Source organism: Pieris brassicae, chromosome 1 (assembly GCF_905147105.1).
Source record: "Pieris brassicae chromosome 1, ilPieBrab1.1, whole genome shotgun sequence".
Taxonomy (NCBI): domain Eukaryota; kingdom Metazoa; phylum Arthropoda; class Insecta; order Lepidoptera; family Pieridae; genus Pieris; species Pieris brassicae.
In genome coordinates, this window is record NC_059665.1 from 18,776,992 (window position 1) to 18,791,350 (window position 14,359).

Below are 14,359 nucleotides of genomic sequence, written 5' to 3' on the forward strand. Positions count from 1 at the left end.
TGTAACTAACTAGACTATTTTGACATCCTTAAAAAAATAGTATTTCATTATTGCACGTCCTAGTACTTTCAATAATATAGGAAAAATATAACTAACTTGATACATTTTCTTTTTATTAGTAACGGTGTATCTTTAACCGTTGAGGAAATGTTCTTCAGAGTAGTCAAAGTGTCAAGCGCTGTGGGGCTTTTCAAATATCGGCGCTTGTGGTACAACTGTAAAACACCGCTTCAGAAAGCGATCTCGCAATAAAATAGACGTTGGAAAGGCTAAAGGGGAAAGATTCGATCGCTTTGATCTAGGCTTCAGAGTATTCCTTTTATTACTTGTATCTAAGCACTTTAAGTTTCGAAAAGTTTATCTATTTGATCTTTACTTTATTGGGACGTAGAAATATTGATATAGTTTTGTCTCTTTAGAAAAATTTATGATATGATTCATTGAGAGCATCGTTTCTCAAGCGGGGTTCACAGTATGTTGAAAAATAATAACTACAACTTACATATAGGTTCAAAAGATTCGTTTATCATAGGAATTAATAAAAATAGTTTAGTATGATAAAACTAAATATTAATATGTAATAATTAACTTGAAAAAATAAAAAGGTTAAAAGCAGTGAAGAATATAACGTACGTACAGCTGATAAAAATAGCGCGCTATGTACATATTATTATATTACAATGACGGGGTCTCAAGACTGATTTACTTAACGTTTTTTAAGAGCGTTTTTATTGTAATTAACACATTATAAGGGAGTAAGCGGAACCTTGACTTATCTAGAATCCCGAATTAGATTACAATAAACGAATATGATTTATTAATATTGAACAATAATTGAAAAAAGGAAATGCGGAAAACTAGACAAACCGGCATCTTCCAATTTTTCATAAGTAGCTGAGGATCACTATCGCGTCCATAGCAAAATAAACTTATTTTATAATACAAAATTAATTCATTTTTAGAGCGTGAAAAAAAGAAGAAATTAAGATTTCACGCATATTCACTTTGTCGTATATATATTCTACTTTAAATCATAAAGGCGTAGAAAAAGTAGTTTCTTTCTCTGTGGTAAAAACCTAGGACAGGTTTACTTTTAAGGTAAAACACACTGCGTCGCGGTCGTTTTGGCATAAGAAAATAAAACATAGACAATATACATAGTTTCTTGTCGTACTTTGCTATGTAAAAGTTTTTTGTTTTTATTAGTATCCCAGATTTTTCTGTGTTCATTTGAGAGATAATAACGACCACTAAATCTTTAAAAAGTACAGAAATAATACGTACTGAATTATAAAGACATAAAAGCTAGACGATGCCTAGAACGATAGAAGCCTACAACTTGTTTTCTATTCTAGGTTGAAACCTAATGAATAATGTATGGCGTAATCTTGCTTATGGCTTTGTGCTAGAAACATTGTGATCCATCTCAAAGGCTTATGATTTTAGATTAATCTGTAGTATATGCAGCGCGATAATATATATATAATGTTGGATAATCTATTTTGCTAGTATAGGTCAGTTTTTCAAATGTTGAATAAAACAGTATCGAAAATCAAAGAGTTCCCAAAGAACTAAAAAAGCACCCATAAACTGGCTTCTTTAAATTTAACTACGACTGAATTCCGGCAAATACCTAGCAAAACAAAATTTATAAGGTCATAATTATAATATTTTCGGTTTAGGAACAAATCGATATTTAAAATATTTTAAATTGAGGCGAACACTCACACACTTTCGATCAATTATTGTCGAAGTCGACATTAACTGATCGATAGGCAATCGCTTGAGTTTAATTTATTCAGTCACCCATTTTAAGAACCTTATTAGGTAATTGATTAAGTGTTTAGTTAAAGGCAATCTAATTTAGACGAACAAAGAAAAATCGTTTTGTAACAAGAGCATTTCACTGTGGCTTTGGTTGGATAGAAGGATATTGTACTGGCTGGAATTGAACAAAAAAAACACAGAAAATTTTATTTTTTTATATGTTTTCAGCATATAGAAAACGCGTTCTAAATTCAAAAAATCCACACAGATTTTTGAGTCTAAGAAACCGGTTTCCTTACAAAGTATGCCTTTGCCATACGAGTGTAAACAAATACGCGTAAGAAAAAATGCTCGGTGGACACAGATTATATAGGCATGGCTTGAGAATCATTTAACCACGCTTAAGTCTATTAACGAGGGTATAATTTACAATTTGTTAACGAAGTTATATTTACTATATTGTAATTATAATAGGCTTTCAAGTACACTATACTACAGTGACATTTTAATTTAAGTTGAAGACAATGAGCATTCGACTACTTGTAGAACGGGACTCGTGCGCTCTTTTTAATTAGCATACAATAACTCTTTACTAACCAAGTTGAAAATTATTCATATCATACCTGTCCTCATTTAAGATATTAGACCACAAATACTTTAATAGTAATGAATTACACAAGACTCAATCATAACACATACGTGCTTTATACTTGTCTCGATTTCAATCCGTAATATAATATGTTTTTGAAAGACGGAGCCGTTATGACCAGATACAATTTTTTTTTAATTTTCGGCTTGCTAGTCTAGGAGAATTCTGAAGGGAAATGCTTTATATATATCTAATATCATACGAGCGTTGAAATATTCATTCAACCAGCAACCTCTTCGCACCGAACCTTTGAAAAAAAGGAAGATGTTTTTGTATAAGATATATGTGATCAATGATAGTCTGATTAGATTATTTCTGTAATATATTGATTGAATCTGCTTTGTTCTATTAAAGCGGTATGTAAGAGTCTTAATTAATGCCTGCAGCTATCGCCTTTATCTTCTGATTGACTGTTCTCACTACATCCCTATGCACCTTCACGCCATACCGACCTTTTTTACGCTTACATAAACACGATTTTTGCGTGAATTAATGCAGTGATCATGGGGACGGGAAGGGAAACATGTGCGTTTGACTGAAACAATGTAGCAATATCGGGGAATTGATTGGAAAACGATGTTGCAAAAATTACAATTTGAATAATTCAGGTCCGGGATTTTACGGGTTTGTTGACTGTTTTTATTTGTTCTATTTTGGGGTTTGTGTTTACTTAATGAACAAATTAACAGCGTTTTATTAGTAATCGATAGCAAATTTGTTTGCACGTATTTGATTTTATACTTGAAAGGTAATTTCAATACTTTCCTTATTCTACCTTTAGGTGTGGGATTTCCAAAAATAATTCCTTATCTATGCAATGTTCATTGACTGTACTGTAGAAATTCAGAACTAGTTAGGTTTTACACATTTTTCAATGGATTAAAAGCGAATTTGGTTATAATTAATGTCTTTCAATACATCGAAGAAACTAACAATAATTACTAAAACACCACACACATACTTAAGACCCTTTTCATTATGAAACGTATATTTACTATACAAACTATAAATATAACTGTTGACCTTAACACGCATGTTAAGCGGCACTGACGCGTGATCACTTTATAGTAATTAGTGGCACCAATTGGCAAGTCAATGAACATTGGACATACACATTCCACACGCAAACCATTCTGGAGAACAGCTGAAAGGAATGAATGAAATGTATACACATTGTATTAAAATCAATACAAAACTACCAGTCTGCTTTCAATGACCAACCAATCCAGTGAATCTATAGAACTGACTTGTTACTTTGGTAAGAATTCCTATTTCCTGTCGACTGTCGTATGCACCTAAATAGATAGTAGGTTGAATGTACTTTTAAACAATATTAATACAACGCAGAGCTTAAAACTACGTAATTTAATCATATTTATATATATAAAATTCTCGTGTCACAATGTTTGTTCCCATACTCCTCCGAAACGGCTCGGCCGATGCTTATGATTTTCTTGATGCATATTCAGTAAAACTGAGAATCGGCTACTATCTATATTTTAATCCCCTAAGTGATAGGAGCTAGTTTACTATATAAAAATATTACATTATATTATAAAAATAGTATTGTTATACTTCAAGTGAATTAGTTATTATAAATTAAATGATTCTGCGATCTTAAAGTCGCCGGCTTCCGAAACGAGAAACTTCCAGCGCTACCTCCCAGCAGATCACAGAGTCAGCAGGAGTGAGTGAGTGAGTGATTTACACTACATGTACAGTGCATTTTTATATTTCTTAGGAGATGGAAATTATTTCTTTGTTAGAATCATGCTCTGGAATTACTTACGAAATAAAAGGGGTTTTTTCAATTGTCAATACCGTCTTCACGACGACACAAAAAATAAATTCAAGTAACTGTTATGTCTGACGTGAAAAAAATATACAAAAGTACTGTTTAATTTTGAGTGACTTCACTTATATTAAATATATAGCATTTTATTTATTACTGTATTCATGTATATTTGAATTTTTTTATCATTAGTCATTGTAGTCTTATTTCAATGGAGGCAACTAAGATTACTGAATATTCTAGTTAAGTATTTACAGTTAAAATAATTATAAGACTTTTATTTATTGGTTGCCAAAAGCAGGTTATAGAACACGTATCCCAGGCTCCTGGTTTAGTGGGAACTATATTTCCGAACCCTGTAACTTTCTATACACATGTATAATGTAGTAATTTCGGGAAGAATTAGAATAATTTAAATACTCAATAAAAAATAATGAAACATATTAAAGATCTTGTTTCATTTTGTTTATAGACACGCTCCTAATTATATTCAAATTATTTTGAATGTTCCGGTGTAATTATCAGTGTGCGTGTAATTTTAGTAACCATTCGAATGAATTAGAGACTATTATGCCGATCGTAATACTCATTGACACTGGCTTGTTAAAAGAGAAAATGCAGCCGTATATTACACTGAAGAGTTTCATTTAGACGAATTATACCTTATTTATTTGTAATTTATGAGATATTAAGAGCAAATTTCTTTATAAGACATTCATCTACAGCTACACTATTAAAATATAAATTAAAAGTATAGCCCGTTTTACTCGTGCTAATTCGATTGCCTTAGTCGATAAATACTGGAACAAAAGTATTTTTTCAGTAAACCAGTAAGACCTGAGGGTTTCATCAAAATGTCATTTTACATATGTCTTTACTAAGACATCATGGAACATTACGATCTAGCCTAACTTAAGACTAATAAGTAATTTAAGTCTAACCTAATTTGCTAAAAAGGATTTTTAACAAAATCAAGTGTCCAATTACACTACTTACAGTCTCTATTAAAGAGAAAACACTCTGTTATTGTGTTCTATTTTTTCACTCACATCTAAATAAATAGACTGACTTGGCCATCGCATGAAAGCATAATGTATCATGTGGAAGTAATACCTTTTACATTGAGGCATCTTTATCTGCTAGAAGTACTTTAGAGTTTTGATTCGGTAATTCAGTAAGTGAGAGGATCAAAATTGAGAAACGTTACCTAGTTATAATTCTTAAACTACCGTGTTTATACAACTCAGTTTCATAGAGGTGGGTCGAAATGGTTTGGACCTTTTCGAGAAAAGGATGGTATCGTGCCGGTTTTTTGCTCAACTTGGCCATGGACACTGCCATGCCCCCAGATGTAACAGGCTTTAGAAGGGCTTTGTTCGTGAGGCTTTATAATACACAATGCATCGTCTTAAATACGTACTTTATAATAAGAGTTATATCATTTATACTAAAAATTGTAATTTTACTAACCTGTCTAATGTTTCCTGTTAAGGTATTTATTGAACTACCTGTTCTGTGTGTTTAAATCTGTTTTGGTTATTACGTATTTGGGTATAGGCGATAAGTGTTGTAATACGAATTATAAAATAAATATATATTCGTTTGAAAATATTTCAATGAGTTATGTAATCATTTATTATTATTAATAAAATAATAATAACCAATGGCGCTACAATCTTTTTAGGTCTGGGCCTCAGATTGTTGTATGTGTTTCATGATCATTTATTAATGGAATAGGGAAGTAGGTGATCAGCCTTCTGTGCCTGACGCACGCAGTCGACTATTTGGGCCTAAGGCAACCGGTTTCGGCTCACGATGTTTTCCTTCACCGTTCGAGCTAAAGTTAAATGCATAGGTGCACAGCCGGGGTTCGAACCTACAACCTCAGGAATGAGAGTCGCACGCTGGAGCCACTAGGCCAACACTGCTTTGCAATTTTTTATATTTTTAGCTATAATAATATTTAACATGGTTTAAGTATGATTGAAGTGACCGTTTGCAGTATTTATTGATATCGTGATTACTTATTTTATATTTGTAACAATTGGTTTATCTTGTCTCTCTGGTTAAAAAAGGTTTCGTTTTAGGGAGATAATTGCTGATCACTTTCATAAGAAAAAAAAACTAAAATAAATACAATACTATGTCCTTGTTCACGACCGGAGGGGTTAAGGGGCTTTCATACTTTATATTGTAGTCGTAGCGTGCCGTTGGCAGTGTCGAGTTTCTCGCGAAACAAAATATGTATCTGTCAAATCAAGTTTTCACAACACTTAAATTCATCCTGAATTGATAATAATCACGCACGCAGAATTATTTCAACATCATTAGTTGAAAAACATTAATTATCATAGAGAATATGATTTCTTTTATATCTCTTGTCTTGTGATAGTGTCATTACGAAAACGTCAAATCATATAATAAAACTGTTGATATATCTATAACTAAAAGTAAGTGTTGGATTTGTTGCCTCATAAAACCTGTATTTTTGGGGTTGCAGTCGCAACCTGTGTTGCACAATTTTAGGTTAACATCAATTTAAGCTAGTTTAATAAATTGTTGTATTGATTGTAGGTTATTAGAAGCGGTTTAATGATAAACTTTTTGCTTAACAGTTCCTGTGGGTTTACTACTTTAAATAAATTCATTCAAAACCGTTTACGACGACATCGTTAAGAACCTACCGGTTATATTGACTAACAACAAAGGCCCCGGCTGAATTCTTGTATTGAATTGTATTAGGTACTTAATAACAACTACATCGGCTGTTACGACTATCGGTTTTTACGACTGCGAAATAGGTATGGGTAGGTTTGACTATACTTTAGAAATACTATAATTCCGCAATTATTGATGTCCTAATTTTGTTTTAATTATGTTTCCTTTAAATGTAACTTGATATAGACATAATTAAATTTCCGGTTTTCTAAATTACATATTGTTATTAGTAACCGATGGAAGACCATTAAGTAAATTAGCAATATCCCGTGGGATATCTGAGACAAAATTATAATGAGTGAGGGAATATTTACGACAAACAACGTCCTGAATACGAACAACAATACAGAACCAAAGATCAATAATTCCTTAACCAAGGAATGCCGGCAAAAGTCTCAATTTAGATGCCACGTAGGAGGTGTTCAATGTACCGAATATTTTCCTTAGTCACATTTCTAGTTGCAAATCAGTGCGGGGTAGAGATATGTTTTATTGTTACTTGATATAGTACGTCATTATAGTTCAACTGCACAAATTATAATTAAAAAATCAACGTTAAGATCAAAACCAGTCTACTGTTTGGATCAGTCTTCTTTTCTCAGTAGTGGTCCTTAGTGTTTAACAAGTAAACACCATGTACGTTATCCACAAGGTGAGCAATCAATATTCCGAATTGGTAGGCACAGAAGTCAAAGAACTTAATAATATAGCCTTTATATTCCGAAACTCTGTGATCTGTGATCGGGAAAATATATTTCACTACAGTAAGCCGTGTCCTTCTTGATGCCTTCTCTAACACTTTCCACTATTATCTATGGCTTTGCGACGCTTCTACATTTGTAGCTACTTTGAGTTCGTCCTCCCATCTTTTGCGTCGTCGGCCTCTCCTCCGTTTTCCGTCTTAAGAGATTCCGTCAATAGTTTGCTCCATTCTGGGGGCTCCGTAGCATTAGACCTGAACATCTTCATTTCATTTCGTCTATCTTAGTGAGAATGTCTGTCACACAGCCATTTACGCTTTAAATAATTTTTGAATGACTTAAATGAAAATACGCCAACATGCCGTTGTGGAGCTTGAAATAAGTTTCAGTATCGGTGTGTGTAACAGAAGTCACTCTATACTATAAATAAATTTATTATTATAATATACATTTAGGAATTTGGATTTTTTCTAATAGGGGAAGCCCGGGCGAAACGCATATGTTAAGGGATAATGTTAATAAAACCGCAATCTGATAATCAATAGAACTCTTTGTACTTTTAATTTGTACTATAGTTAACCATCTTTGGAAAATAATCAGATAAAGTTAAAAAGTTTAATGATTTCTATATTAATTATGAGCATTAACAAAATTATCAATTATCCGTTTTGCCCGGGCAGTTTGGGGCTACGGGGATACGCTCCAAGGGCAAGAAGGATAATGTTGAACTAATTACGATCAGTCTTGGCATTCATTAAAGAAGTAGCTGCCTACTTCTACATAAGAAGTTCAGTCTGCGTGTGCCCAACTTCTCCGTCGATTACATCAGATCCAATTTTCGGCTGGTAGTTCAGTGTGTTTTTGGCACACTAAATAGTAAAAATCTGATTTCGGGTTTTTATTCGATTGTTTGACTGAGGATTTATTTAGTTTTAGTCTTGCTGGGACCCAGTAACTCTGAAATTTTGGAAATATTATTATTTGCCTTCTGAATTTGAAATGCTTGCTAAGCTTTGACGGGAGTAGACGTCACCTCTGATTTCTGCCTCTTGTGTTTGTGGCCCTTTTTTGGAGTAGCCATAGTTGGAATAGCATTAATTTGGAATGGCGTGAGGCTTGCTGCATGATGGTACTGGATGATTTTCTGCTAGTCAATGAGTTAAACGTTCTTCCAGTACATTGGAATTAGGCAAAGGCGTAGTTTACCTATAGTCTCTATTTCTTAAATGATGATTGAGCTACAGCCTCTATTGCGTTCACTGTTGCTGCTGGAGAATCATTTAAAGCGCAGACGGTTGCAGTAGACGATGTTCCATTAAAATTATATATGCCCTCTGTCAACGATGCATCATTTACAGGGCCTCCAGTCATAGTAGAGGAAAAGGACGATCGGCCATCTTTGATGTAGTGTAATATTCGTCTCCAAAAATTATGTATCCTAAGGCCAAATTCCCGCTTTTCTAAACTATATTCTGGACCGAATTGAATAGAATTAAAAATATCATATCTATAATTAAAGTTATCAAAATACTGTTAAAATATTTCTTACTTAGGAAGGTCGTAATAGAAAAACTAAACGGATACCTATCCATTTTGCCCTAGACGCTAGATTAGAAACAAGTCAAGACATGAAATAAGTTTACTAGGTAAACAAAAGGTAACCATCACAAATAATACTTAAATAAACGTGCAATTGGCTAAATAAAACATTTCGTAGATAACTAATGACTAATATAAAAATGTTAATGTACAAAAATCGTAACAAAACAACGATATTTCTTTTTACAACAAATGCACTCGCGTATTGGTTTGGTTAAACTGTCATGGCATCGCCGGTCGCACATGAAACGAATTTAAAAAATTGCCAAAGCGCCTTCTATAATAGATTTATAGAAAAAAAAGGGTTATTCATTTTTCCCGCACTATGCTTCTTGCCGGAGCTTCCCCTAAATACTATGTAATCTACATAAATCTACTTGTTGTGACTAAACTACAAATACTTGTAATATTGGTATTCACATACACTTCACTCAAAAATAGCATCCCCAAAAAGATGTTTTACTGTACCTGCCATTTAAAGATTAAATCAAATTAGAAATTATATATATACCCAATAAAATAAAACCAATAAAAATATAATTTTTATATTCGACAAATATTTTAAAAGTAATTAAAATAGAAACAGTGTATGTGGGTGATGTCCCTCAGGAGAATGTAATAGCCCGGAGGTTCATGAAAAGGGGCTTTGAATTCCTTTATGAATAGTGTAAGATGCCCCTTTGTGGGAAAATTATTTTCTGCAGCCTTTGTGGATATGACCAGATATTTAAATTGATACTCGTAAAGTTGGGGAAAATAGCTTTTGGTCTATTTATAAATATGTGATTCACTTACACATACTGCTATTATTTTATAAAATATCAATAATTATATATTAAAAAACGCTTGTATCTTTACTTTATTTCTGACATTTTTTTTTACATTCGAAACGTTTACAAAAGGACAAAAACAAAAGAGTATCGCAAAATTGATACCTGCGGTCGAAACTTTTTTGACAATCCTCTGTCGGTTAAAGTGAAAACAAATTGTAAAATTGAGTGTGGTTTTTCGTATCGCTTTCACTGAAACATGAAAAGTTTGCGGTTTTTCTCAGATGATTCATTATCAAGAAGGCAACGAAGCGATGCGTTAGATAAATTTAACTTGATTGCGTTCAACGTTTAAGCATTTTTATACTTGATATACTTGGAAGGGATAAATTGAGATGTTAGCCACCGCTGTGCTGCCAGTATCAAGCCTGAGTGATTAAACAACTATTCTTTATAAACTTTAATGTGTCTGAAAAGATTATGGCTGGCTACGAAACTGGTTTTACTAGTCCATAGGAGTAAAAGAAGTTTTTTGAAATGCTTTTGCTATGCTAATGCTAAACACATTAGAATTGATAGAACTTTCCTTCGAGAAAAATATAAAGTTTCTACTCAATCATAGCAACTGCCATAGAAATTGTATTTCCTATGACAGCGTTACATTGCGTTTTCACTTTCATCATCCATCCGCAATCTTACAATCATTATAATGTCGTATGTTATCTTAAGGAACTTTGGTTGGGAAAAATGTTATATGAACAAATTTAACTGTCAGTAGGTATGTCAAAGTTAGACCTAAAGTTATTTTGAACTCAGTTATGTGAATATAATTTTATTATAGAAAAATTCACGCAATAGCATTAATGTGTTTTAGATGTAAACGGTTAAATTTTATTATAAATAAGCGAGCAAGAGGAAAATCCATTCAACTTTATCGATATCGGAATAAATTGTTAATTGTACATACCATAAATTTCTAACTACAATGATAGGAAATATATTTACTTCAATGTACCTTTTATAACGGAAGAGTCATCATGCTTATTAAAAGACGCACGGCAAAGACAATGGAATTGCATAAAACAGCGGCTCCAGCGGTGCACAGAACTAAGATAGCCTTCATTGTTACGGAAAGATTTATCTGTAACTGTACGTACTTTGAACAGTCGCTCACAATATAATGCAGTACAGAGAATGTAAAGAAAAACATAAAGCTTTTAAATAAGAATATTGTCTTTTTTGCGAGCATTATCATCGTTTCATACAAACACGTTTCCTAAGAAGAAAAATTTTAATTTAGTTTTCACATTTTTATTTTAGAGCAGTGTTGGCCTAGTGGCTTCTGCGTGCGACGCTCATCCCTGAGGTCGATGGATTTTCTTTCTCTGCGCATTTAACATTAGCTCGAACGGTGAAGGAAACCGACTTGCCTTAGACCAAAAAAAGTCGACGGCGTGCGTCAGGCACAGAAGGCTGATCACCTACTCGCCTATTCAATTTACAAATGATCATGAAACAGATCTAGAAATCTGAGGCCCAGGCATAAAAAGCCATTGACTGATTTTTTTATTTCTCATTTTACATGATAGTTATCTTTTTTTATCCCGCTGAATTTTCTTTTATGGGTACATATATAGTCTTGTGTTACATTAGTCGTCTCTGTGATTAAGTAAAAATTATTCATAAATAGAAGCAGATATATGCCAATTATTAATAAATTGAAGCAGAAGCATATATTGGAAATAAATTTCTTACCTGCCTAAACGAATAATTATATATATAGCTACAACAATGGTGTAGGTTTTATGTTCAAGGTATACGTGCCAAATTATAGAATGCGTCGAAAACAATAGCTTATGTAGATTCACACAACCTTGAAGCCATTGAATATATAAAAACTAACAAACATTCTATACACATAAATACTTGCGAGGGGGAAACCGCTAAACAGGGCGATAAAGGCTATTAGTGACGTCCGCGATAAAGTTTATATAATAAAAACCCGAAGTACTAAGAGGCTGATAATAAGATAGTCTTATCAACTACGCCTGCCCCAAATTGAGTGGAGGAATTATGGATAAACTTTCTATTGCGAATAAAGATAATGAGTAGGATTAGCTGTAAACATTGGAGCCCAATGTAGACTAAGTTACGTAACAATAAATCAATACGAGTTTCAACTAGTTTCAATCTCAATCATTGAGAACTCACCGGTTTATTACGGTTGATTAAATTTATGGCTTTCGTAGTCAAGACGGTATATTATTTATAACCCACATTAATTTTTTTATCAAATTCAGAAAGCAATGTTTGTTAAGCGATTCAGCTAATAAAAGTATTATTAAGGGGACCCAAACGGGAGGAAATGAAAGCGACGAGAGAATGAAATTGGAAAACTTGTTACAAAATTACTTGAGATGAAAAAGAAAATAAATAAGCCTAGAAAAGTTGGAGCTACGTGCCCCGTTTAGCCACTCTTGTTTACCTGGGGATGAATTTATCACATTTTTTGTTTCTGATTAAGGAAAGCTCTTTTTGCCGTTATCTTAAACAAAATACTTTATTATGTCAGCTAAATTATTTGCTTATCTTAAGTGATTGAAACATTACTACTTTCCTAAAAGAGCATTTTCATAAATGTTTATGATATGTACCATACATAGATAAAGTTGCTTTTAATAATACAAAATTAGTTCTGACTGTAGGTACAATACGTTTTGTATAGGACAAAAACATAACATACACTCAGTATGTGTATTACTTCCTTTAGATTAGCATATCATTCAGTAGCACAGCAACCCTTTATTAATATAATCAAGTATAACTTCGCAGGCTCACCTTTTGTTCCAGTTTCCGATCTCCGCGTACCGTCGGCCGTTAGAGCATCCGCTCCTTCTCACTTCATTTCCTTTAAACGTCTGCACGTTCCCGTTAGGTGTTAATATTCCATTTGAAGTATTATTGTTTCGCTCCCGATTCCTAGGGAAAGTTCCTGTTCCCGATCGGAACGTACCCAACTGCGGAGGCTCCTCTAGGAACTGCTGGAGTGGAAGACTTACGTTTCCACTCCAACTCTTTCGATTTACGGCGAAAGTTTTGAACGTTCTGTTCCCATTCGTCGGGGATGGCGTGACCCCGCAGAAGCTACTTCGATTATGACTGTTCTTTATAAACGCACTGTTCTGCAATGCGATCTGAGGTTTGATCGGCACCAATGGGGACGCCTGGTCAACAGACATCGTACTTTAGTAAAAGTAGACGCGACCTACTTTTTTCTATCTACATTTTGTCTGTAAAGAAAATAAACGCATTGTTAGAATCGCGAAAACGTAAAAACGAATTGTACCATCAACACAGTTTTCCATAGAATGAATTAACCTAGTTTGGGGTAGTCATGAGTCATGTTATAAATCAACTAATAGCTCTGAATACTTTAAAGAATGTCGACTATAATTGATACATGTTTTTAACTGAGCTCAGCAAGTAAAATCATTAATTAATAATTGTGTGTCAATTGAGGCCAATGAACTGAGGAATCGCTAATACATACGCTCGTACCGTTTTCTTCAAATTACGATACGTAATTATTACAGAACTAACAACTTTTAATAGTCGTTAGTATATAGGCCTATGGACATATATTTTACTGAAATAGCATTTACTATATGTCTGAATATAACATTCAGTGTGAGATTCTTGTTTCTATTTCTGAGCGCAATTTTATAGGCGAAGTAGTCAACTTGCCTTTAAAATACTTTAAAGAAAACAAAAGAATCATCCACAATTGTGAATAATGGCCGTACAAATACTGTTGAAATAAAGTGTAGTGTTGTAAATAACTACCGGTCACCACTATTGTTACCTAACTAAAGCCACTGTAAAACAAATGTCCTTTTCTCTTCGAAACTTTTCAATTAGTCGCACTATCAGTGATGTAAAATGGCTTCAATTGAATGATAAAAGCTTGCGTTTGTTGACCTTGAAACCCATTGTACTCTGGTTCATTTAACTTGACAATTGACTATTTCAGTGTTGTGATGCAGAACTACTTTCTATTGAGTACGAGATCTCGCCCTCGTCGCTTATATTGTGTGAATGATGATCACCATCAATTGTACTACAGCTTATAATCTTTAGTAGTATCTTTATTATTATCTATATTATTAAACAAGTGTACTACATGCAATAGTTCAGTAGGTACTTGTAAATATATGTATATAAGAGTTATTATATTCTCAAGCTTATTGTATTGTCTCTTCTCGATTTTCGCTACATTCGCATTACATAAATAAACGAGGCAAACTAATTGAGGTCTATAGAATGTTTATGGATAGAACTATTTTTTATAAACCATAAATTAGTC

The 14,359-nt window shown here is 33.2% G+C and overlaps 1 protein-coding gene across 7 annotated transcripts in view; it reads right to left on the reverse strand.

The window, feature by feature from the left end:
- Positions 1–14,359, reverse strand: part of LOC123706842 (protein sprint) — a 171,001-nt gene that overhangs the window by 66,276 nt on the left and 90,366 nt on the right. For 5 of the 7 annotated variants that reach the window (XM_045656352.1, XM_045656363.1, XM_045656391.1 and 2 more), the window contains one exon: positions 12,835–13,286. The exons of the other annotated variants lie outside the window; for them this stretch is intronic. In XM_045656352.1, the coding sequence (XP_045512308.1) occupies positions 12,835–13,235 (401 nt within the window). In that variant the 5' untranslated portion in view covers positions 13,236–13,286. The remainder of the gene's footprint in view (positions 1–12,834; positions 13,287–14,359) is intronic. 7 annotated transcript variants of the gene reach the window in all.